The sequence below is a fragment of the Dendropsophus ebraccatus genome, chromosome 2 (assembly GCF_027789765.1).
Source record: "Dendropsophus ebraccatus isolate aDenEbr1 chromosome 2, aDenEbr1.pat, whole genome shotgun sequence".
NCBI lineage: Eukaryota > Metazoa > Chordata > Amphibia > Anura > Hylidae > Dendropsophus > Dendropsophus ebraccatus.
Window position 1 is genome coordinate 149,840,090 of NC_091455.1, and position 26,376 is coordinate 149,866,465.

The 26,376-nt window shown below is 42.2% G+C and overlaps 1 protein-coding gene across 1 annotated transcript in view; it reads left to right on the plus strand.

Moving 5' to 3' along the window:
* The window catches only part of ITGA9 (integrin subunit alpha 9), a 275,552-nt gene that overhangs the window by 219,070 nt on the left and 30,106 nt on the right, over positions 1-26,376 (plus strand). The window contains exons 19-23 of the mRNA XM_069958509.1: positions 6,726-6,812; positions 12,339-12,418; positions 12,799-12,888; positions 14,081-14,189; positions 17,709-17,816. Coding sequence (XP_069814610.1) covers positions 6,726-6,812; positions 12,339-12,418; positions 12,799-12,888; positions 14,081-14,189; positions 17,709-17,816 — 474 coding nt within the window. The remainder of the gene's footprint in view (positions 1-6,725; positions 6,813-12,338; positions 12,419-12,798; positions 12,889-14,080; positions 14,190-17,708; positions 17,817-26,376) is intronic.

A 26,376-nucleotide genomic window follows, 5' to 3' on the forward strand; every position in this document is an offset into this window, starting at 1 on the left:
GGATGGAACGGCAGATCCTCATAATGTAGTAGTGTAGTACAGGGAAGCAGAATAGGGAAGCAGGGCTGCTGTCAGAGGTCTGTGTGGTCACATGACAGCAATGGGGAAGGGGTGTGTGTTCAACATGGACCAATCAGGAAGTAAGAATCACAGAGCCATGCAGGAGGGCAGTGACAGAAACGTTTCTATACAGCAGTGTGTATAGCTGAGTGCAGGCACATTATAGCAGGAATGGAGAGGATGGGAAACAGAATGGCTGACAGAGACTGCAGGGGGAATGAAGGAATGAGCAGGGCAGATGTGGGCACATACATGCAGCACTCTCTGTCCGGGGAGAGAGGGGTTACAGCTATGAAGAGATTACCCCCACAGTCCTGTCCCCTGATGTAAGCCCCAGCCTGAAGTGAATCTGCTATGATTTGGAAGGTGAGGGAGACTTCCTGGGTCAGAGTACATAGCTGTAGACCCTGCTATGCAGACCATGCCTCTCCCCAACTCGCGCTCCCACCCAGTACAGGGAGCTCTTAAACCAAAGCAATGCTCTTTAACCAAGTTACAATTTTGAAAAACTGTGAGCTCTTCTTGCAAAACGCTCTTAATCCAAGTTACTCTTAAACCAAGGTACCACTGTACTTTGTCTTAGAATGAAGTTGATGCGGCTGAATTATCCTTTATGGGTATGGTGAAGTCCAGTTTGTTTTACCTTGTTGTTGATTTTATAATTGTATTCATGGTAAATTACATGGCATCTTACAAGAACTAGAAGGCATATTTACCCTCAGATTTTGTGTTGATACAGTTGCCACCACAGAACAGTCCAGGACAATTTATCATGGAGCTTAAAGGGGAATTCCAGTGATTTTTTTTTAATCAACTGGAGTTATAGAGATTTGTAATTTACTTCTTTTAAAAAAATCTTGTCTCCTAGTACTTATCAGCTGCTGTATGTTCTGCAGGAAGTGGTGTATTCTTTCCAGTCTGACACAGTGCTCAGGAACTGTCCTGAGCAGTAGCAAATCCCCATAGAAAATCTCTCCTGCTTTGGACAGTTCCTGGTATGGACAGAGGTGGCAGCAGATAGCAATGTGTCAGGCTGGAAAGAATGCATAACTTCCTGCAGGACATACAGCAGCTGATAAGTACTGGAAGATTGGGGATTTTTAAATAGAAGTAATCTCTATAACTTTCTGACTCCAGTTAACTTGTAAGGATAAAAAAATTCACCGGGGTTCCCCTTAAATGGATGTAAGAACAGTCGTAAACACTGCTGACATGACAGTTCATACACAGTACACCAGTGTAACTTTGCTGGATAATATCTTTGTATTGTCCTGGAATCAGTGTCGCTAGCGTTTTCCTTGAAACATATTATAGTAGAAAGTCCCACATACTGAATTTTGGTCAGATGTGTATATGTCAATATCAGACTACCATTAAACTTTCTATGTAAATATTAGGCCTCTCCATAAAGCTGTCATGAAGTCACATCTGAAATAAATTAAGGCTTCTTCTTGTTGCTATTTTATGGAAATAAACTGCTTGCTAATACATTACATGTTCCAGAACACAAGCCTTTCACTTTATACTGAGCATTAAAAAAAAATCTGGATTTTATACAATTATAAACAAGATCTCGAATAATGTACATGTCTGCCAAGAGCTGAAAGCCTTTGTATAAATTCTTCATTAAAGCAGTAACACGTCTTCCAGGATTTACTGTATGGAGCGCTCCTTCTTTAACTAAGTAACCGTGCATCAGATCAATTGTAGACACATAGGGAACAATGTTTTCTTGGGATTCTACAACTAAACTGGGAAAGTGTTCCATATGATTAGGTACCATTGAGCTGTGGCATATTAACAGTTGTGTGTGCAATATACATATTGGGGGAGATTTATCAAACATGGTGTAAAGTGAAACTGGCTCAGTTACCCCTAGTAACCAATCAGATTCCACCTTTCATTTTCCAAAGGATCTGTGAGGAATGAAAGGTGAAATCTGATTGGTTGCTAGGGGCAACTGAGCCAGTTCTACTTTACGCTAGTTTGATAAATTCCCCCTATTGTATCTATCTGTCACTACTATATGGTGGTATAGGGACATATATTTATTAGACTACAGTTCTCTTGTTTGACCTTACTGTAATCCTTGTGAATGTGTTAGATGAAGAAGTGTATGCATAGTCTGTTAACGCCACCATTGCAGCGTGCGAGAAGTAAATAGATTGCTTGGCAGTTAGGTGATCAATAGAACAAAATAAAGCAAGGTTCACATATGAGAGTGCCATTGGCTTCTGTTTTAAAAAAAAGAAAGTATTTCAACTGCTTTCTTTTATTGTACAAACCCCCTTAAAGTCCATCAAGTGACATTTGGAGGTGCAAGAATTTGCAAAAGCGCCTAGACTGTGATCCCTGTGCCATATAAGAGGACAGCAGTATTACAGATTACGGATGTAGCAGATTATTCATAGGGCCCAGGAGCAAGTAACACTGAGTGCTATCCTAAATCCTCTCTCTGAATCAAAGATTACTGGTTGTGAGCGATCGTTTCTAAAGTCACAAACACACAATAATTTCTTATAATGGCTTAAATAAAAATGATGTTTTAACATATTACACATGCTAAGTATTTGCTGTTTCGCGCATCGGCGCTTAGTTATGATGTGATCATGACTAAGCGCACATGCACAAAACGCATTGATCCTGCGAGACAACACATCTTGAGCTATTTTTAATATGGATATTTAGTAAAAGTTTTGGATTTTAATATATATTTTTGGAGTGCTGGAACCATAACCTACATTTCTTATCTGGGAATGCTCCTGTGTTAGCTCTTTCTGGCAAACAATTATAGATATGCTGATTGATATTATGGAAAAACCAGTTCCCTTAGTTTGCCTCTTCGGAGTATTACCAGAGGAAACCTGGACTCACCATGAACGCATGTTCCTGAAAGAATCTTTGTTTTTAGCATGGAAAACAGTAGCTCTCCACTGGATGGACCCCTGACCCCCAACCATTTGTAAATGGAAAGCACTGGTGAATACAATAATCCCCTTTGAGCAAAATACTGTTCACAAATAAAGGATATCCCAATATATTTCAATAGGTTTGGGGGGAATGGTGAGCATGTCCCCAGGCGGCATACTTCATCCAATTATAGGTCACCACAAGACCCCCAGCCTCCCTGTAAGGGATGAGAGAGTTAACATATAAATGATGAATAAGATCTTAGGTTATGTATGTTGTATTGTAGTAAACAATTGTTAGGTATGTTTATTTACATATCTTGTTTTATATGACAAGTTTATTGTTCTATTTACACTGCCCAATAAAACAAATAAAACAAACAAATAAAAAAAAAAAAACTAGCAAGCATGCCTGAGAATTCATACATTTGGGAAAGAAAAAGTGATCACAGGAATCTGAAGAGTTGCACTGTTGCAAAAATGTTTTTGTAAAGATATCAACATGGGTTGTGATTGCAAGCAGTTTTGCAATATAAGCTATTTATTTTTAAGTCTATGATTAAATAAATGTTATGCATATGGCCACTAGGTGTCTCCCTTTCTGGCAAAGTGCAGTCCATGCTCCCTCTGTGCCAATGTTTGATTTTTTCTTTGTTTAAAAAATGAGACCAAACAAAGGAAGTCCTGGTCCTGCGTGCTTACAGGCATGGCTTGGTATTGATTGACAGCCATTTCTAAACATGCAGGGAGTGGGACAAATCTTCACTGTGTATGTGTGCAGCTACTGCACATCCACATTCAGTAGCAGAGAATCCTGGAGGTGCTCGCATTGTATGGTCAGTTCTCCTATGACACAGCACCAAAATCTCTGTAACCATACAGAGACATGAATGATGATGAAAGAATTGCTGTATAACAAAGAACATTGTCTCCTGGTAAAGTTCATAATATAATTAGCCTAAGTTAATTGCCCTCAGTTGATAAACAACCTGCATTATGAACAGGTGTCATTCCTTGCATGAGCGTGCAAAGGGCTGGGCTGGGATTTCCTGTGTTTGGTCCCCCCAAACCACTGATACCGCTGCTTATGGTCATAACTTTGGCAACCCACAGATCTTGGCTTTCCAAGCTATATGAAGATCCCAAGCCACAGTTTGAGGTCTGTCTATCTATCTAGTGCACAGCTCCACAATAGAGGTGCACAGCTGTATATACATTAGGGTAGACTTGATCCTTGTCCTCCTCAGCCACAATTAGGAACTGAAGCATTCCATGATACAATTAAAAAAATGCAATGTTTCAATGTGCTCTTGGATTCTTTCTCAAGCATGCTTATTGTTATCTATCTAGTACATATGATGATAGAAAAGTGCTGTATAGTTATTCCAGTCAGTCATATGATACATAATGTACAGCCCCAGTTAATGACTATTATTTAAAGTAGGATTGAGGAGGTACTAAGCATGTGACGAATGTTTGGACAGTGTGTCCTTTTGTCTGTATCCGTCAGTCACAGGAAAGAGCATAAATGACTAAATCCTGCTGGCCTTGGTAATTATTGCCTAAATAATAGCTCTTCATACACCAGATGAGAGAATAGGACCTTCTCACTAGACGTTATCTCTTTCCTCCCAGGAGGCTGCCCTTTCCTTTGGATGATGGGAGATGAAAGGCAGTGTAAATCTTGCCCACCCTCACTTGCATCATTGCTCTTCTTATGCATTGCTTGGCTCTAACTAAAAGAAGTGGGTTGTGTAGGACTAAATCATTTGTTATTAGTGGTTATTTATCATCACAGTCTATTGCAATACATTGTCTCAGGAACAAAGCTTTCTGCATACTAATAATAATGAGCATTACCAGTTATTGCATTCAGATGTCACAAGGTAAATTCTTTACAAATATCTGCATAGGATTGAAAATTCAGCCATGTCAGACGAGCTGGGACAGATTTGTCATGATCTTTTTACAGTGTATAACACTAACTAGAGGCAAGTTGATTGGATACTTCTTGTTAGCAGTGTATTAATTATAGTTGTAGTTTTTATGATATATCATATAATATACAACATACTCAGAGGTATAGCATGCAGTTTATATACTTATGTCCTGTGGCAGAGGGATACCACTCGTACATCTGCACCCCTATAGCTATACCCCAGAATATGCTATTTAACATACAGGTTATGGAATATATTGCTGTACTTAACCCCTGCAATATGTATGTGTAACAAGAGAGTAGATTTAAAATGACAGTGCCAATGCAACATGGGACATGCCATGCACTGTTAGCAAGTATCAGTTTTAGTGCCCTCTGAGGTCATACTCTGTGCTCCTACTAATGCAGTCACTGATATTTATAAAATACCACATTTCGTAAGCATGTTTTTCTATGTCATTTAAGTAAATGTTTTGTATTGTATTGTATTATTATATATTATTCATATATGAATATTATATGTATTAAATGTATTATATGAATATTGTATGAAATAATGTTCAGTCAATGGATCTAGCTTGCCAGAACTACTTATCAATTTATTTGTACCTATCTATCATAATGAACTCTATAATATGCAGGTAGTTCCTCCTTGTAATTGCTTGCTGGTTACTATTACTATTTAACTTTTTTGATTTCTAGTTCATAGGTGTGAACATACTGAAGAATGATGTGTGGTTTTGTCAAAGTCCGCTGCATGTTCTCTCGTCCTGGATGCGCTGTCTGTATATTATCCTGACAAAGGCGATAGCATCACTGAAATGTGTTGTTGGTCTTCTGACTCTCTTGAGACTCCGTAGTGTGTAGCAGTCACGAAGTAGACAGGAGAACACTGGAATACTGATACTGGTAGAAGCGGTGCCGCCAGCCGGGGCTCACTCCCAGGAAGGATTTCATCATTGTCATCTCTAAAACTGTAATATACAGACACCGCATCCAGGCTGAGGGAACATGCCGCAGACATGTGTGATAACACCACATATTGTTCTCGAGTAAGTTCACACCTATGTGATACTGATTGTTCCCCATCCATTTGCAGTGATTGCTTTCATCCATTGGTAGATATAGCTAGTTGTGGTTCTTGGTGTTTCCATTTATTCAGTTTTTCAAATTCCTCCAGGAGGGTACAGGGCCCTCTGTTTAACACCAAAGCAGCAAGCAACTAACTGCTATACAAGCGCCGTGCACTGGTGTACTACTGTTGGTTGTTGCTACATTTGTTTCTCCTGCTTGCATGGGTATCATTAGAGATGTGTTTTATAAGGCCATGGCTACATGGCAACTCCTGGCCGATTCCAACAAAGCCCTAGTAGGCTGTATTGTGGGTCCAATGATAACGATAATGGGGAAATTGATCAAAGTTAAGACTGACATACGCTGGGAAGAAGGCACAGATTGTTTCACACACCACAGGGTTTGCACAATAATGTGTGCCTTTTCCTAATGTATGCCCTGTATGCCTGATGGCGGGGGGAAGGGGGCACAGGACCACGGCCAATTTATCATGATTTATGCCTGCTAACATGCCAGCATAGAGGTGGGGATTTATGTACAGTAATACTATAGATTGGTCTTGATAAATTCTCCCCACAGTCTTCATACAGCAGTGGTAAATGTCTTTATGCTTTAAACATAGCAAGAAATAAATGATGCTTAGAATTAAAGAGCCAAATTTACTGTGACAAACTCTCTTACATATTAGTATTGAAAAGGTAAATGTTGCCTATTTGTTAACTCAAGATCTCTCTCTTTTGTAGGATGAACAAGGAATTTCCTGTGAATTATTGGATGATGACTATCTTAAATGCAGTGTTGGATTCCCATTCATGAGATCACGATCTAAGGTGAGCTGGTTAGCTTTTTGTAGGTAAGAGCCTGTGTGCAGTGTATTTAAATAACATTCTGTAAAAGTCCTATTGGTATTCTCGTGATTGTATGTTCTTTGTGTATGACTCCTGTAGGATTTGTTGTGTGGCACACACTTCTCCAGGCCTCAGCTAGAGACTATTTTCTTTTTGCATATGTTCTCCCTTTTATGAGTATTTGCCCACCAATTATGAGAGACACCTCTAAGCACTTTGTACCCCTTCAAGTGACTGTAACCATTATGCTTGTGTACAGCTTGTTGTGCCTCCATGAAAATGATAATACTCCTCATTACTGCAGATAGTGATTCCCATCCAATATACATTCTGATTATTTTTAATTGCAAGTGTGTCCAAACCCGAAGCCAGACCTCCTAGCTGTATACAGGACTGGCTAATGATTGATCAAACACATTGAATATTATCGTCTTCTTTTATAATTTGCCTATGTGGGAGGAGGATATGGCAGCTGAAAAAGTCATTTGTAAATTTTCCTATGGGGTTCATAGAGAGGTCTCCACTTGCACTTTAGTTAATATTTTGGGTTTGTTTTCAGAGTGATACTTTGACTTTTACAATATACAGTGGGAATGTCACATGGGGGAAGGGGGTAGTGTTAAAAAGCATTTTAAATTGTTAAAATATAAAAGCAGATACTTGTCTAACCTATAATAACTCAGTGTGGAAAATATCAGATCATAATGTGTATTAACAGATCTATTACATCAGTCATGGATCATGTAAAATTGAAAAGCTGTGATGCCATTGTGAAAAGAACCTTAAAGTGACACTGTCACCCCTTTGTGCATTCTGACATCTCTACACAGGTGTTAAGGGTAAATTTAGCGTTTTTCATACCTTATTTTATATCATGTCATGGTTCTTGTTTAAGTAAAAAGTGTCCTTTTATCAACTGCAGATTGTATTAAGTGGGCGTGGCTTTGAGGCATTAGCACCACTTAGCACCACCCATAACGACACCGTCGGCACCGCCCCCTTGACGCCCATTGGTTGGCCGACGTAAAGGGGGTGGGGTCTAGACCTTTCGGCCAGCCTTTTCCAATGGCCGACGAGGGGGCGGGGCCAACTGTGTTGTTGTGGGCGTGGCTAAGTGGCGCTAATACAGCGAGGCCCCGCCCACTTAACACAATCTGCAGTTGATAAAAGATGACTTTTTACTTGGACAAGCACCATGACGTATGATATAAAATAAGGTATGAAAACCGCTTAATTTACCCTTTATACCTGTGTAGCAATGTCAGAATGCAAAAAGGAGGTGACAGTGTCACTTTAAGGCAGCTTTTGGCAAAGTAAAGGCAGTGTACAATAGGGCTTGTTATCCCTAACCAGAAGATGCAACTATTATTTCAATTTTCCTTTCCGGCACCAAGATATAAGCATTGGAAGCTTTACACAAATTGAGATACATCATATGGGGCATTCCCCAGCAACTTTCGCCTGTCAAGCTAAGCAAAGTGGACATTTTACATGGAGGCATAAGGGTGCTGGTTAAGTTAGAATGGGTCATATGTTGCTGGCTTTTGCAGCCCTGGGGAATGCTCCATGGGCCTTTTCTCCTAATTTACATAAAGCTGTTTTCCAGCCTGCCACCCAAACTTCAGAAGAAGCAGATTTGCTGTGTCCAATATGCATTATGGAGGGGGGAAGGTTGGTAGGGGAAGAGGAAGCAGGGAGATGAAGGAAACAGCAGCCCGTGTATAGAAGCCAGCACAGCAATCTTACCTTACCAAGTTCCCGGACCAGCACGGAGCTGTCTGGCCTGTGAATTCAGTGTTTTATGTGCCCAGACAGTCTTGAGAGTGCACAGGCTGCTTGTCTACTCTTTCTGCTCACCCATCTCCTTGTCTCTCCCCCCTCCATAGGTTATAATGGACACAGCAAACCCAACTTGACTTTGTTCCTCTGTAATGTAGACGACTTTGCCGTAATAATGAACTAATGAGAAGTGAGGGGGGAGGCTGGAAAACAGCCTTTTGAGTACATTAAAAAAAAACTCTTTTGCCTAATAAAACCCATTGCAGAGTTTCTTAAAATCGCTTGTGCTATTGTTTTCTGGAAAGATGCTTTAAATGACAGTTACACTTTAACCCCTTTTCCAGTACAAGTTTTTTGCAAAATTTGTAACTCCTCATGTTCAAAAAGTCATATAACCCATATTTTTTCATATTATGAGCCATATTGGAGTTTATTTTTTTGCGGAACAAATAGACCTTTATAATGACTTCCTTCATTTTATCACAAAAGATACTGCAAAACAGGAAAAAAAAATTCTGGACCAAAACTGTACAAACAAAAAACCCTGCAGTTTCATACCTATTAATGGATTTTGCTTCTACAGTGTTTACTTTACTATAAAACTAATATGTAATCTTTATTCTATAGGTCAGTACAATTATAATGATAGGTAGATTATATACTTTTTAGCTTTTTTACAAACTTTAAAAAATGTAAACTTTTTTTTAACTGGTTTTGAATTGCCATATTCTGACTTCTATAACCTCATCATTTTTTTTTGTCTATGGGGACATATGAGGGCTTGTTTTTTGCGCTATGATCAATCCTTTTTATTGGCACCAGATTTGGGTGGATGGGACATTTAATTAACTTTCTATTCCATTTTATTTAATAGATGAGACCACCAAAAATCAGCAATTTTTACATTTGTTATTTTTTGTTTGCGCCAATCACGATGCAGGATCAATAATGGTTTATTTTAATAATTCAGACAATTCTGCACGGCAATAGCAAACATGTTTATTTACATGTTTTTGTTTGAAAAATTTTAAGTGAAGTGTTTTTGTGTACTTTTAAAAACCTATTTTTAGCACTTTTTCAGTTCACCTAGAGGACTTAATACAATTAGATTTCACATACTGATCAATGCTATGCATCTGCATGGCATTGATCAGTCAGATAGATTGCTGCTCTACTGATTAAGTCTGCCTGAAGCAAACTCAATTAGCAGAGAAGCCAGGACTGCCCTTCGGTAGCCACAGCAACTAATCACCACCCCCCATTCTTTGCTGCGGGGGTGCCGATTGGAGCCCTGACAGGTAGGGTCAGGGTTCTCTGGTAATGCTGTGATCAATATTGAGAAGACTTTCTAAAACCAGTTGGTTTAGAAAAAAAAATATATTTTTGCTGTTCACACTGCGATGTGATGTTCACACTGTGTATCAGTCCGGCCGCATTTCATACGCCGCCGTACATTGGCGGCTGAAACTACGGGCGTGGGAAAAATCGACATGCAGCCGGATGCGTACGAACCGCGAACATACGCCCGTAGTACAGTTATGCTTCCCTAGCTTGTTTCGAAGCGATCTGAAACAGGTCATTTACTTGAAAATCTTCGCCCAGCCCTGTAAACCACACAGAACCTTTTGGATTGAAAAATCAAGTTCAATTTGGCTGAAATAAGTACTACGTACGGGACCGCATGGAAATCCATGGCTGTGAGTTTCAACATTTCCGTCCTCAAACAATGGTCTTGTTCATTTTTCACGGCGCCGTATACGATCCGGCCGTAAGCACATACGTAGTGTGCACTGTGTGGGCGTATATCGTATACTGTCAAGTGAACGCATCAACCTCAAAACTACATGCGTATATTCGCGGTTCGCACTACGGCCGGAACCATATGCATTGTGAACATAGCCTTAAGAGGTTAAATTCTGTATAGTAATTTGAGGTTATCGGTTTGACTTGGGACCACATAGAAACTGTGGAGCCTTGACAGATTTTATTGCCTTGCTATGGAAGTCGTCTGATTTTGGTTTCTCTAAGGAATGAACATGCACGTGTCAGCAGATGTATGCACTGCACATTAGTTCCACTTATTAATGGCTTATTGTATGGCACCATTCCTAGCTCACTAAAAGAATGTAAATATGTAAGCGATAGCACTGCCAAGTAAAAGCAAATATTTTAGCCTTTTTAAGGGTAATAATAGCATTAAATGGGCTGGCGGTGTGTGTGGTAGCTCAAGGGACTGCAAGGTGTTATGAGCAGAAGCTGGGGATATTGCGATACCACTGCAGCACTTGTCACGGGGCCTGAGTTGTAGGTAGCTCTCCAGGGGCAGATTAACTTTACCATAGGCCCCGGGCTGTTCACCAAGCCTGGCCCAGGCCCAGGCCCCAACCCCATTGTAACTATAGCAGCACTAACGTGGTCTTTATAGTACAGGATAGATAATGTTATGATGTCCTGATTTGTACAAAATTGTGGTAAAAAAGCAGTGATATTTGCTAATCATGGCAGAAATGTAGCCAGGAGACAATACACTACTGAAAGTATAAGTCTTTTTGGGGGCCCATGGGCCCCCCAGAAGCTCAGGGCCCCGGGTTACCGCCTGAAACAGACCTATTATAATCCACTACTGTAGCTCTCCTTAGGAGGAACTTTAGTAGGAGCTGACCTTCAGTGTTTACCTACAGGACTTACAGAGGACTTACAACTTACAGAGGGGCATTTCATCCAGATGCAGCTTCTCCATCCTTTGACTTGACTAAGAACACAGGACTGGACTGAAGACTTTAGAGAATGACTCCCTCAGTGTGGACATGCTGAATCCCTCTGACGTTAGTTAGCAATCAGTGCTAAGCAGACTCAGGAACTGGAACATATACAGTACAGCAGCACAAGCATAGTCCCTGGCCAGTGGACAGTCCCCTAGAAGACAAGGTTCTGGCTCTGGATACAGCTAGTGCAGCAAACACAGGAACACTGGAACAAGTAGCAGGAGTTCTGAGCAGAACTAAGTTTCCCAGCTCCCCAGTCCTGCTCCAACCACCCTTTTATGCTATAGGGAGAGGGCTCCCATTGTTGGCCTCAAATAACGCAACATGGGATTGGTCAGGACAGATGGGGATGCTTTTGGCAAAGCTCTGATAGGCTCGGAGGTAGGGGAGAAAACTGACAGACCGCCCCCCCAAGCAGGTTGCAGACAAGAAATGTGCAACCAGTCACATATGCATTTAACCTCTTAGTGTCCTGGAGCATGTGCTTACTGTCAGTGAATAAAGTACAGTAGAAACACAGAAAATGCAGCATATACATCCTTCATCCACAGGATATCCTGTAAACCTTAAACAAAGACTAGAATAGTGCCACCCTACACATGTGCACAAACAGCAGCTGTGACTAGCAGCGTTCTGGGACACTACAGACACTCTATACAAGTTCAATGTACAGTATTAGTAAGTGTATGCACTGCACTTACAGACAATAATCCATGTGTGCCCTGTAATGGGGATATCAGATGCGTCTCCTTCAGGCTGTATGCTGTAAGGTTATCCTGCCCGTAAGATGGCTGAGCATGGAGTAGCATGTGACCATGCCCCTCCCTCAGCATCCTTCATTCAGTCTGTAAGAGGTCACAAGTCTTTATTATCCAAAGCAGTGTGGTCATTATGTTTTTTCCCCTATATTATTAGAAACAGATATCACTAAGATAAACTCCACTTTTCTTCCCTCTCCTAATAGTATGACTTCAGCGTCATCTTTGATACTAGCCACTTATCTGGAGAAGAGGATGTTCTTCAGTTCCTGGTCACTGCCCAAAGGTAATCTTTTCTGAAGCTTATGGTGGTGTTTGTACACTTGATTATTTCATCTCTGTAACTTTATTTCTATCATGGGAAGTACAGACTCCCACCTAATCCCTAATTTGTCTCTCATATGACAAAGGTTTATCTAAATCGGGTACACTGTCTATTGTTAATAAAATATAATATATGCTTTATAAATTCTCATACCAGACAATGCATGTGGATCTTTACTGCCTTGTGAGGAACAAGAGCCACCACTGCATTCTTGTTTATGCCTTATGTCTTACAGATTTTCACCCACTTAGCAATATATGTCATAGATTATTCTACTTAATATGGAAAGAAAAACTGTGTGACATTAAATAATTGTTTCATTGTACCCAACCCCCTCCCAGTGGAAACAATGAAAGAGCAGAAACTTTACATGACAACACCCTGATTCTGGCTGTGCCCCTGAAGCATGAAGTGGACTCATCAGTAACAGGGTAAGGGACAACCTGGCATCTTACACTAATAAAAGGAAGTGTACAGTTTTCATCCCAGTGGAAAATCACATTCTTTTTCTGTTTATATATCAAACTTTCCGGCACCAGCTTTCATCCAGCCTCAATTCTCAGGCTGTAAAAACAGGATACATTACAGTTATCTTTGATGGCAAGTTCACAACTCTTTCCTAAAAGAGTAAAAGACAGCTATTTATTTAGTTAGTGTTAATATAAATGCTTACAATTTAGTGTAATATATATATTGTATTTCATTGGAAAAGTATTAACATCAGGGAAATCTCGAGAGCAACATTTTTCATCCATTCCATGCATGTTGTATTGGGATTGTAAACCAATTGCATACAGCCTACAGTACCAATGTATATACCACATTGCAATAATAATAATGAATTGCAATAAATTGTATTATAAATATCAAAAAGTATGAAGGAAAATAAATTGATTTATTAAATGTTCCCATACAGTAAAATAAAACCTACATTTTCATCCTTCTACATAACCAATATACATCCATTTATGAATATTTCTAAATCAGGATACCATGTAAAGTGTTGAGATAAAATAGAAGTTTTTCCTCAGCTTGCACTTGCATGTTCTATTATCAACTTTAAATATAGTATCTCTGTTCCTCTTTATTTTTATGTGTACTATAAAATGTATACTATATAGAAACTTTCTGATATTGCACCTAAATGTGTTTCTGAATTCTAAAAGAACTCCAGCCATTTAAAAAAAAAATATTTTATTACATAAGCAAATTTGGACAAATTCCTTATGTACACACATTTCCCTCCTTTTAGTAAATTAGACAGGCTTCAATTTCTCTAAAAAGGGGGCACCGTGTATGTAGAAATCCATGTAAAAAAGCCTCCTTTTTTAGAGAAATTGAAGCTTGTCTGATTTTCTAAACTGAGGGGAATAGAACTTCATGTGCATTTCCCATAATTATTGTACATTAGGAATTTGTCTAACTTTGCTTATGTAATAACATATTAAAAAATACATTTTGGCTGGAGTTCTCCTTTAACCTTTAGCATAAGTAACTTTTTTTGAAACATGTGAGCAAAGCTATTGAAGTAATTTAGCAACACAGTGCATCAATGTAATATAAATGTCCACACCTAATAAGTCATTCACCTAGAGAAAGTTCATATTTCTTCCTTTATTTCAGGACTGTGTCTCCTTCCTCTTTTGTGTATGGTGATACAGTGGATGCATCAAACTTCATTGTGCTCCAGGATCAGGAATGTCATTTCCAGCCTCTTAACTTCACATTTCAGGTGAGCTTACTTTTGTGTTTTAGTAATGTGTAACAAATACAGTAAAATAATAATATTTTAGTTTGGCTTAGCTGCACACACCACACTTTCTCACCCAATCTTAGTGAATGGTACCTCTTCTGCTGCACATAGGTGGGATGCTCTGGATTGAACTGTTGGCTCAGCAACACAACAGCCGCCTCATTCCAAAACACGTACATATTTTATTCAAGATCCATCAAGGCATGAAATACAAATAGATGCTTATACACATCATTTTTATCATGATCTAATTATAAAAAAAAGCATAATCTGCAGCAATTAACAAAATATTCACTGCATCACAATATATACAAAAATCACAATACACATTATTTTATGGACGTCCATCATTTTGGTGCCAAAACACAGCCATTTTCTGTAAATGATGTCTGTAATTTGCATAAAACTTTCCATTTTTGCACCAAACGGACTAAAAAAATATTGTTTGAACATAGCCTTAAAGGGGTTGCCAACGCTACAAAAACATGACAACTTTGTTCCAGAGACAGCCCCACTCTTGTCCCCACCTTGGGCGGGGTTTTACGGCACAGTTCCATTGAAGTGAATGGAACTTAACTGCAAACCGCACCTGAACTGGAGACAAGAGTCGTGTTGTCTCTGAAAGAAAGTGGCCATTGTTTTAGCACTGGATAACCCCTTTAAACTGAAACGTCACTGTCTGTATATATATATATGAATTTAATTATTTTCTGTCCATGTTTTGGAAAGTGGCAGATGTCAAGCTGTTTTTCTTTGCAGTTAGCTGACTTATGGGTAATTTTTCTCTGCTGTCCATCTAGACATGTTGACATTGGCAGTGACAATTTGTCAACTAATGTAAATGTGCACTGGGGGACTTTAAAGATCACATTTAGGACTGTATAGTAACTACATTCTTGCTGTGATAGGTCAGATGAAATGAAATAGGTTCAGGAATAGGCTGACATTTAAGAACTTTATAGCTAGTTGGTAGGGGATGCTTGCTGGTCACCCCAGTACAGTCAATAAGAGTGAAGTGATTGAGCAAAGCTTTAGTTGTATGCAATGGCCACATGTAGTGGAATGGTAGAAAATCTGCAGTTGATCTGCACTAAAATCCAAAACAGAAAATCTGCTCCAAATGTCAAGCAGTCTGCAGTGTAATAATCCTAATCTTGTTTGTGTCTTGATATAAATGTATGTATACATAAACATCAGTACAGAAAACAGCTGTTATTTCTGCATCAAGACTGGGGAGCAGGCATGAAAATGTCTCCAATGTTTATGCTCTCTTACCAAACAGTAGTGACCACAGGAATTTTTTCCCAGCGCTGGAAAATCATGTAGAAATTGTAGCATATGTTCACTCTTTAAAAATATATATCTGGCGCCAAACAACTGAAATAAAAAGCAGCACAGAAAGACAGAAAAATTATATAAAAAATAGTAACTGCAAAGAAGTTAAACAGATAAAGTATATATCCATTTGTAGTTTTATATATAGTTATTTGATGTACAGTATTTAAAGAGTTTATTCCAAGATGAAAAATTATCTCTAGTGTTCATCGGACTTAATGTACTGTTTGGGTTCAGCAATGGTCTTAAAACCTGAACGTTCGGCATTTGGCTTGAGAAATTGGATAATGTCATGAAAATAGGCTGCCATAGGCTGTGTCCATGTTTTCCTGGCAGCCATAGGGCAGCATCCCTAATGCCGACTGTATTTTGGGAAAAAAAAAAAAAAGTATATATGTGTGCACAAACTGACATTTTTTTAAATGTAGCAAATTATTAGATTCAAAATACGGCCGTGTTTTATACCCAGTGTAGCATGCTTTTATTTTACTGTGTGTAAGTATAGCATTAAATGAGCTGGCAAATAATCTGGCAAAGAGATGATTGCAGGGGTTCCAGGTGTTGGTACCCCACGCATCTGATATTGATGAACTATGTTGAGGATAGGTAATCCGTAATTGTGCCTGGGAAACCCCTGTAAGGAGTATCTATCGTATAGATAGATAGATAGATAGATAGATAGATAGATAGATAGATAGATAGATAGATAGATCAGAAATTAATTCTGTGCAGCAATGTGCATGACAGTCAAATATGTGATTCACGTCTACTTTGAATTAAGTGTTGGAATAGAGTTCCGAGGGCCATTCTTACTGCTCCCTTTCCCATAGGTCTTGTCTCCATGAAACTCTGTGGCACTGGGTCTCTCCCTGGAGAAAGGAACTATGGAGAGGGGGGAATAGCATTTGGAACTTTGTTCTGATGCCGAATTAAACCTAGCCGTACAGAAATGACTATTGTTTACAGTAGGGATCTATTTTCTAACTGTATTTGATTTTCTTATAAGTACATTGTTATAAGGGTACTGGGCCCGGGCTGCTTTTACTAGGATTTAGTTATATGTTTTACAGTAAGTCCCATTGATGTAAACACAGTGAACATTAGCATCCATGCTCTGTGACCAAAGATCAGCTGATGAATGAGCAGATGTTAGCCACATATCTCCCTATTTAATAGGAAATGTGCAGTCGACAGCTCAATATAGTAGATGTAATAAATCATCTGTCCCATTGTGTCAGTTTGCAGATACTTTACCTTTTTACCTTTTACATGAGAATTATCATTGTTCCCTGGAACATAACTATTGGGTCCGACGATCCTTTCCATGCCTTCTAAACAGCAATGTTGCAAATATTGGCCTAAAAACATATTTTTATTGTTACATGGTAGGCAGGGGGCATGATGAACTACTATAAATTTTATTACAAATGACCAGAATCCATGGTATTATAATAGATAGGAATGCCAAGCATTTGGATGTGTTTTACATAAGTTGTGGTTAAAACCATATGTGCTGCCCTTCTGTGCAAAACCATACATTGGACTGTTTTTGATAAGTCATAAAACATCTGGATCCTTCATTGCAGAATGTAGAGAAAAATATAATTTATTCTCATTTTCTGCTTCGTGGATTAATGATTAGCACTCAGGAGTTTGTTAGTGATATTTGGATTAATAATACTATGTTACTGGCATCACTGTTTTGGGTAACAGTGCACTTTGTTACTTTTTAGTAAGGTATATTCCTGTGCCCAGCAGAGGTGTTTTTCTGCCCTTTTATGCTTAGTTTGCCATTTTTGTTGGCTGTGGCCATGATTTGTGTGGCGTGCCTGTTTCAGATTGATTTATTATCCACAACTTTTAAAGAAGGCAAAATATTTTTGCACAATGGCATTCCAACAAGGTGGTGGCAAACCGATTGAAACATACAAGCTATGGTGTTTTAACTTTTTTTTTATTTTGCATTATTTGTGGTAAGTTTAACAACCTGCATGTGATATTTGATAATTTGCCACAAAACAGAAAATGCGACAGACAAAAAAAGGACATGAAAGGCCCTCATGATGAATGAGCCCCTGTGGTTCCTTCCAATAATCTTCTATATGTTAAGCCTTTATAGTTTTTGAACAGAGCTGTTTATATGCATATGATCTTCAATTTCAGGTCTACAATGCCGGACCTAGTTCTTTGCCTGGATCATCCATCAAAATTTTGTTTCCCAATCACCTTTCTGCTTCTGGAGCTGAGATGTTCCTCATACAAGACCTTATAGTAAGTATTGTGTTTAATTGAATTAGCTTTATTATTATTATTATTATTATTATTATTATTATTATTATTATACTCCTACAGTGACTACAACCACAAAATAGGCTGCGCGACTCACACTACAACAATCCCACGAAGAGACAGACTGGACTACCATATGAATATATACTGTAAATCACAACTTTATTGAAGCATAAAAATAATACGATTTCTACAAACATGACACAATGGATAAAATTCATAAAACAAAGCTACAATAACCACCAGTCCTGAAGTGTATACATGTAACTTGCACTTTGTGATTGCCACGCTAGATTGTTACATACAGCATGATTGTCAGTCATTGATTTGTATATTTTATAGCTGTGTCCAACTTCTCTGTGGTTAGTATAAGAACTGCACAAACATCCTCTGGCTAACGCTGAGCTTGATTATTCCACCATCCCCATGCCAATTCCAACACACAACGTTTACATGGTATTCGCCACTCCCTAATGATGTCATTGTGTGAAGTCTTGGTAGTGACAACCCACCCAGCCAATCACTGACGGATACAGGACAGTGCCACTGCAAATGTTTGGCTTAGCGGGTTGTCATTGCCAAGACGAGTCCATCTTGGGAATGGCAGTGGCAGCATTCAGCTGGGGACCTGAAGACACTGGAGGAGAACAATGGGGAAGCATTGTGAGGTAAAAATAGCATCTTTATTATGTTCTACGGAAGGGACGCAGTATATTAGTTTGTCATGGCCAGAGTACCCCTTTAATTGCACATTGATGGGGTGACTATAGGAGTTCTATGCACTATAGAAGAGAGTGGATTATACGCACTATAGGATTGTACTGTAGTACTTTAGAATGAGTTATCCCACTCCCGCAACTGCTATATATTTTGGTGTGTCCCTAAATTTTATAATGGATTATATACCTCAAGATTGATGGTTATTGTGACTTTGTTTAATAATTATATTCATTTTGTTCATAGAAATCTTGTGCTATTTTTATGGTTCAATACAGTTTAAAATTATACTGTACATTCATATGGTGGTTGAGCTTGCCTCTTGTTGTTTTGCATAATAAGTACAGGACAGCCATGGTATTCTTGTAAAACAAGTGTGGACACATGGAAGTCATAACAGAAATGATATACAGCAGCCTAATAGGCCTCCTTTTGACTGAATCTTCCATCATGTTGTATTCATACCCCTCATCACTCTCATCACCATTAGGAACGCTCCATGGACAGGTTTTTTCTATTCACCACTTGTCTGAACACTGCACAGGTACCTTAACGATCCAGCACTTGTGCAATGTTTACACAGGTGATGATTAGGAAAAATCCTGCTTGGGCATTCCTAATGATGAAGAGGGTGGGACGGAGAAGCGGTGCAAGCCTAATGCACAGATACTCTAGGCCACACCAATTTGACACAGGAGTGCAAGTTTAAAAGTAGTTTTTTACGACAATAACTGCATCAACTGCCAAGCAGACCCCAGGACAGATCTTGGATTAAAAGCAGCTATAAGAAGGTACAAGCGATTTGCGGGGGTCAGATTATGGGTACAGAGTTACTTTAAAGGGGTACTCCAGCGGGGGGGCACTTTTTTGCTGGGACCGGGGAGGAGGTGGCCGAAGGAAAAGACGTCCACTCACCTCCCTGGTTTTAGCGGCGGGTGCTCCGGTGCCCAGTTCCCGGCCACTTCCGGATACGTCACGTCTCGGGTTCGCGTCAGACACCCGGAAGCGGCCGGGAACCAGTGACCCGCCGCTGGAACCGGGGAGGTGAGTGGACGTCTTAACCTCCTCCTCCCCGGTCCCAGCAAAAAAGTGCCCCCCCCCCCGCTGGAGTACCCCTTTAACCACCACTTCCACTACTAACAGGACTGTCCTAGTTAGCAATTGTTTCTTACAGAGCTAACTTCACAGGCCTGCAGGGTAACCAGTTCCCACAAAAGCTGTTCGCTAGCCTGCAAGGACTAGAGATTTGCTTGTTCAGAGCACTTATTGGACCCAAGTTCAGCCTCCTCCAATTTGGGCTCTTCACTACTTGCCCTCTACAGTTTAACCATTCTGTTGCCAGCCACTACTTAAAGTACTTGGTTGTGAATACAAGCATAACTAGACTGCTTTACCTTTGTGATATGGGTAACAACTGCAGCTGTGTGTCTCATGGATGGATACCTGTAGTTTTGGGTTTAAAAACCTGAAAATCCAGTAGAGCTCATAGCATGTCCAGCCATGTAAACCTTTACCTTTGTATATAATTTTAAGGGTTCAAACCCACTTGCCGGATCTGCAGCGAGTCTCCTTGCTGCGTTTTTGCAGCGAGACTCGCTGCAGATCCCAGCCCTATACTTTCATTAGCAGAGAAACTCGCAGCAGGGATGTATATCCCTGCTGCGATTTTGTCTGCAGCCCTCCCCATTAAAGGACAACTCCGGCGGAAATTTTTTTTGGCTTATTTAACACACATTACAAAGTTATATAACTTTGTAATGTGGTTAAATACCCGGTCTGGCCCCCTTCCCCCACTTTCCGACCCCCGACCCCCCACCCCGGAAGTTAAAGAATGTATACATTACCTATTACGGTCGTCACGGTCCTCTTCTCTGGTGTCGGGTGACGTCAGAGCTGGGGGGCGGTCCGGGTCTTCTTCCTCTTCGGCGTCTTCATTGAGAGTGAATGGGAGAGAAAAGGCTGCTGGTGCACATGCGCACCAGCAGCCTTTTCATTGGCTGGAGCGCATCACATGGCTTCCAGCTTGCTCAGCCCTGATTGGCTGAGCTTGCTGGAAGCCATGTGATGCGCTCCAGCCAATGAAAAGGCTGCCGGTGCGCAAGCGCACTGGCAGCCTTTTCTCTCTCATGGACCCGGAAGCAAGAGACATTGCTGGACGGCGGAGGCAGGTGACGGTGAGGCGGACGGCGGGCGAATGGAGTGGCGATCGTCACCGGAGGGATGGTGAGTATGGTGTCTGTGTGTGTCTGTGCTTTTTTTTGGGGGGGGGGGGATCCCGCCGGAGTTGTCCTTTAACCCCCTAGCCGCCGGACATTATACATTACCGGGTCCCCGTTCCTGCTTGCTTCAGGGCTCCCGGTGTCTTCACGGCCCGCCCGGCCAATCAGCGCGCTGCGGCGGGGCAGCGCACTGATTGACCGGGCGGAACGTGCCGGGAGCGCCGAAGCAAGCAGGAGTGGGGACCTGGTAATGTATATCCTGCCCGCCCCGCCTGCAGACCCGATCGCCCCCAGCCCCCGGCTGCACAATCGCCCCCCCGCAGCCCCGATCGTCCCCCGCACCCCCCGGCCGCATGATCGCCCCCCGCACCCCCCGGCCGTACGATCGCCCCCTGCAGCCCCCGGCCGCATGATCGGGGGGCGATCATGCGGCCGGGGGGTGCGGGGGGCGATCATGCGGCCAGGGGGGTGCGGGGGGCGATCATGCGGCCGGGGGCTGGGGGCGATCGGGGCTGCAGGGGGGGCGGGCAGGATATACATTACCAGGTCCTCGCTCCTGCTTGCTTCGGCGGCTCCCGGAACGTTCCGCCCGGCCAATCAGTGCGCTGCCCCGCCGCAGCGCACTGATTGGCCGGGCGGGCCGTGAAGACACCGGGAGCCCCGAAGCAAGCAGGAACGGGGACCCGGTAATGTATAATGTCCGGCAGCTAGGGGGTTAATGGGGAGGGCTGCAGACAAAATCGCAGCAGGGATGTACATCCCTGCTGCGAGTTTCTCTGCTAATGAAAGTATAGGGCTGGGATCTGCATCGAGTCTTGCTGCAGATCCGGCAAGTGGGTTTGTACCCTCAATGTGTTTTAAATACATAAAAACAATTCAACCAGATATCAATGTAATAACCTGTTATTGCGACTAGTTCCATTTCAAAGCAATATTTTTACAAAATAGTATTATTGTCCTATATGTACATTATGGTTTGTAAGGCTGATCTGCAGTCAGGCAAATGTAAGTTACACCATACCGTGATTGGACCATATTTTAAACAGATGGTACATCATCAAGGGTAATATATTGTGATTTGGGTTATTAATGTTCTTTATGACCATCGCATGTGTGCCGTGAGAGATGTATTTCAGCGCCATCATCTGTCTGTATGCAATTAACCTGCTGTTTCTTTAGAAGTGTTGTGCTGTTGAGTTTGACAACTGTTTTTGAAATGAAGCAAATGTAAAAGCATAACTATAGTAAAAATCCTCTATGCTGCAAACAGGAATAGCTCTGATGTGCATCAGTGGGCTCTTTTTTTAGGCATTATAAGGTCTCTTGGAAAATCTCTTAACAAGGGATTAGTTATGGGAAAGAAGCCAAAGTCTTAGATGTCTGAAAGGAATCTGAGTGTATCTGTATTGATTAAAACAGCTTGGAGTGTTTAGAAGAAGACAGTTAAGACATATTTCCATTTAACCCACTAGTATGTTTAGGTTCAGACAATAGAAAAGTACAGTAGGTTCAGGGCCGGCCTTAGGGTAAATGGCGCCCTGTGCGAAACCTTTCTTTCGGCGCCCCCCCCCCCCCCCCGACACCTTTAAAGTAACATAAAGCTTCCTGCCCTCCAGACAACACCCATCACCCGACCCCCCTGCCATGCACACAACTACCCACGCCAAACACACAACTACCTTACCCCTCAGCCATACACACAACTACTCTGCCCCCCAGCCATAAATGCAACTACCCCTCCGCCATTCACACATCTACCCCCTCCAGCCATACACACAATCACCACCCCCAGCCCCCAAACAACTACCACCCTCAGCTCCCCAAACTACCACCCCAGCCCCCCACACAGCTACCCACAAATACACACAGACACACACAGTACATGCAGACACACACATAAGCCTCCACGCCAAGGGTCTATTCATACAAGGGCAGGTACACTAAGGATTTTATGCAGGTTTGAGTGCAGAAAATCTGCAGTCTATCAGCAAAGTGGAAATGAAACTTAAAGGGAAACAATCAGCCCAATTGGGCTGATATGGTTCCCAGGAGCGCTGTATAAAGCTCCTGCAGCAGCCGCGGCACTTACTGGCCGCGGCTGCTGCAAAAGCTTTATACCAGAGAAAAACACGTTTTATTCTCTTGGTGCGTGACAGGCAGAGGCAGGGAGGTAGTCATCTGGGTGGCTCACCGGCTGCACCGTCTGTGTCTAGTCACCACTCTCTGCCTGTCAGCACGCTCAGAGGGATGATTGACAGGAAGAGAGGTATGTTACTGGCCTCTATGGCCTCCGCCCAGATGACTACCTTCCCGCTTCTGCCTGTTGTGCGCCTGGGGAATAGAACTCATTTTTCTCCAGTATAAATATTCTGCAGCAACTGCGGCCGGTATGTCCTGCGGCTGCTGCAGGAGATTCATACAGCGCTCCTGGGAACCATATCAGCCCGGTTGGGCTAATTGGTTCTCTTTAAATGTCTTCTTCTATGTACACACAGACACATGACAGAGAAATGTACACACACACACACGCCAGAGCTATGTACACACACACACACATGACAGAGAAATGTACACACACACACACACGCCAGAGCTATGTACACACACACACACACATGACAGAGCTATCTATACACACACACACACACACACACACACGACAGAGCTATGTACACACACACACACACGCCAGAGCTATGTACACACACACACACACATGACAGAGCTATCTATACACACACACACACACGACAGAGCTATGTACACACACACAGACACATGACAGAGCTATGTACACACACACAGACACATGACAGAGCTATGTACACACACACAGACACATGACAGAGCTATGTACACACACACAGACACATGACAGAGCTATGTACACACACACAGACACATGACAGAGCTATGTACACACACACACACGACAGAGCTATGTACACACACACACACACACACACACATGACAGAGCTATGTATACACACACACAGACACGCCGGAGCTATGTACACACACACAGACACGACAGAGCTATGTATACACACACACAGACACGCCGGAGCTATGTACACACACACACACACATGACAGAGCTATGTATACACACACACACACACATGACAGAGCTATGTATACACACACACAGACACGCCGGAGCTATGTACACACACACAGACACGACAGAGCTATGTACACACACACACACATGACAGAGCTATATACACACAGACACACACGACAGAGCTATGTACACACACACACACACACGACAGAGCTATGTATACACACACACACACACACACATGACAGAGCTATGTACACACACACACACATGACAGAGCTATGTACACACACACACACATGACAGAGCTATATACACACAGACACACACGACAGAGCTATGTACACACACACACGACAGAGCTATGTACACACACACACACACACACAGACATGACAGAACTATGTACACACACACACACACACGCCAGAGCTATGTACACACACACACACACGCCAGAGCTATGTACACACACACACACACACGCCAGAGCTATGTACACACACACACACACACACACACACACACCAGAGCTATGTACACACACACACACAGACACATGACAGAGCTATGTATACACACACACACACACACACCAGAGCTATGTACACACACACACAGACACACGACAGAGCTATGTATACACACACACACACACGACAGAGCTATGTACACACACACACACACACACCAGAGCTATGTACACACACACACAGACACATGACAGAGCTATGTATACACACACACACACACACACACACAGACACATGACAGAGCTATGTATACACACACACACACACACCAGAGCTATGTACACACACACACACCAGAGCTATGTACACACACACACAGACACATGACAGAGCTATGTACACACACACACACACACACAGCGCTATGTACACACACAGACAGGCCCATCACACAGACATTCACAGACACTTACTTTTCATGCTGGCCTCGGCTCCAGGCCTGCACTTATCTCCATCTTCCTCTCATGACTTTGCAGCCTGCAGGCCTCCCCCCTTACCTTCTGCACCGACTGCAGAGCTGTATAAAGGAGGGGGCAGACATCACTGCAGGGGGAGGGGGACCAGGACAGAGAAGAGGGGGCCACAGCTCTTCACTGGATCTTCTGTGGTATGTCCAGCCTGGGAGCTGCTGAGAGGGAGGGGGGGCATCCACGGAGAGTGCAGGAGGGGGAGGGGGATGGAGCCGGTCTCTTCCCTATGTCTGGCAACTGCTGGAGCCTCCTCAATCCAGCAGGGGCCCTCAGCAAGCCCACCAGGCATGAAAGAGGGCGGGCGGCCAGCTGGAAGGGCGCTCCAGCAGACAGGCAGCACGTCCATAGATGTGCAGTGCAGCTCTCTGTCTGCCAGAGCGCCCCCTAGCTGGCCGGGAGTGAGGCGCCCTGTGCAAGTGCACAGGTCGCACACCCCAAAGGCCGGCCCTGAGTAGGTTCACAGCTCTACACATGTGCGTTGTGGTCTCACTAGTTCCAGCACTTTAAAAGGGTCCAATATCAGTTTTTTTGCCGAGTGAGTGAAGAACAGTGATTATCTAAGAAACTTTTTCTTGTCAACAAAGCAGCAGAACACTTGGATGCGTAGGATATCACATACATATCACAGCTGATTTGAATGCTACAGGGTATACAATATCTTTTTGCAGTTACAAAATATACTTTTAGGTTTCTGGATGCATCATCCATTTAAATGGACAGTGAATTTTCACACAACGTGTACTCATGGCAACATTGGCAACATTGTGCATGTACTCGACATTGTTTGCAGGATAGTTTTGGCCACAGATGATTAGAATATAAGGCTTACTTCTGAGACTTTGATTTACGGGAAGTGGGTGCCAGAGAGCAGAAGGCTTCAGACATTTTCTGCTCTCTGGATAACTCCGTTAATTCCAGCCTGTTAGCATCCCAAGCAAAGGCCATCATTTTCGATGGTCTGCATCTGCTGACCATTCTCAGTACTCCTCTGGGGGTGGGTGCTGGGGTAATAAATGGGGAGGTAGAGGGACTAAGTCAGAATAAAAAAAAATGTAAAAAACTTTTTCCAGCATTGTCTGTGCTTACTGCCAAAGGGGTCCTGGCCAAAAATAGGTGTTGGCAAATTAAGTGCCAAAATTTGCATGGTGTGAGCCAATGCTTTGTGCTTCTGCCCAGAAAGTTGGCTGACTTTCGTTAGGGCGAGGAGTCGATTTCCAGGGTTGGACACAATGTGCATGGCTCTTGGAATCTATTTACAATAAAAAAGAGGCATGTATAAAGCATTCCTGGTTTACTGTGCCTATTGTTTCCATGGCAATGATAGGGAACCATGGAAACTACAAAGGGGTGGGGACATCTACCAAATGTCTTCTAATAGGTCCCCTTGTAGAATATGCCACTGGTAATGTGGCACTGGCTATATCTGTAAACAACCCACATGGAAAGCCTGCAGCTGGGAGCTCTCTGTGGTTGCCTGTATATTTTATACAGTGGACAGGGATCCCTGTTAGCTAGGGGCCTGTGTGGGGGCTGGG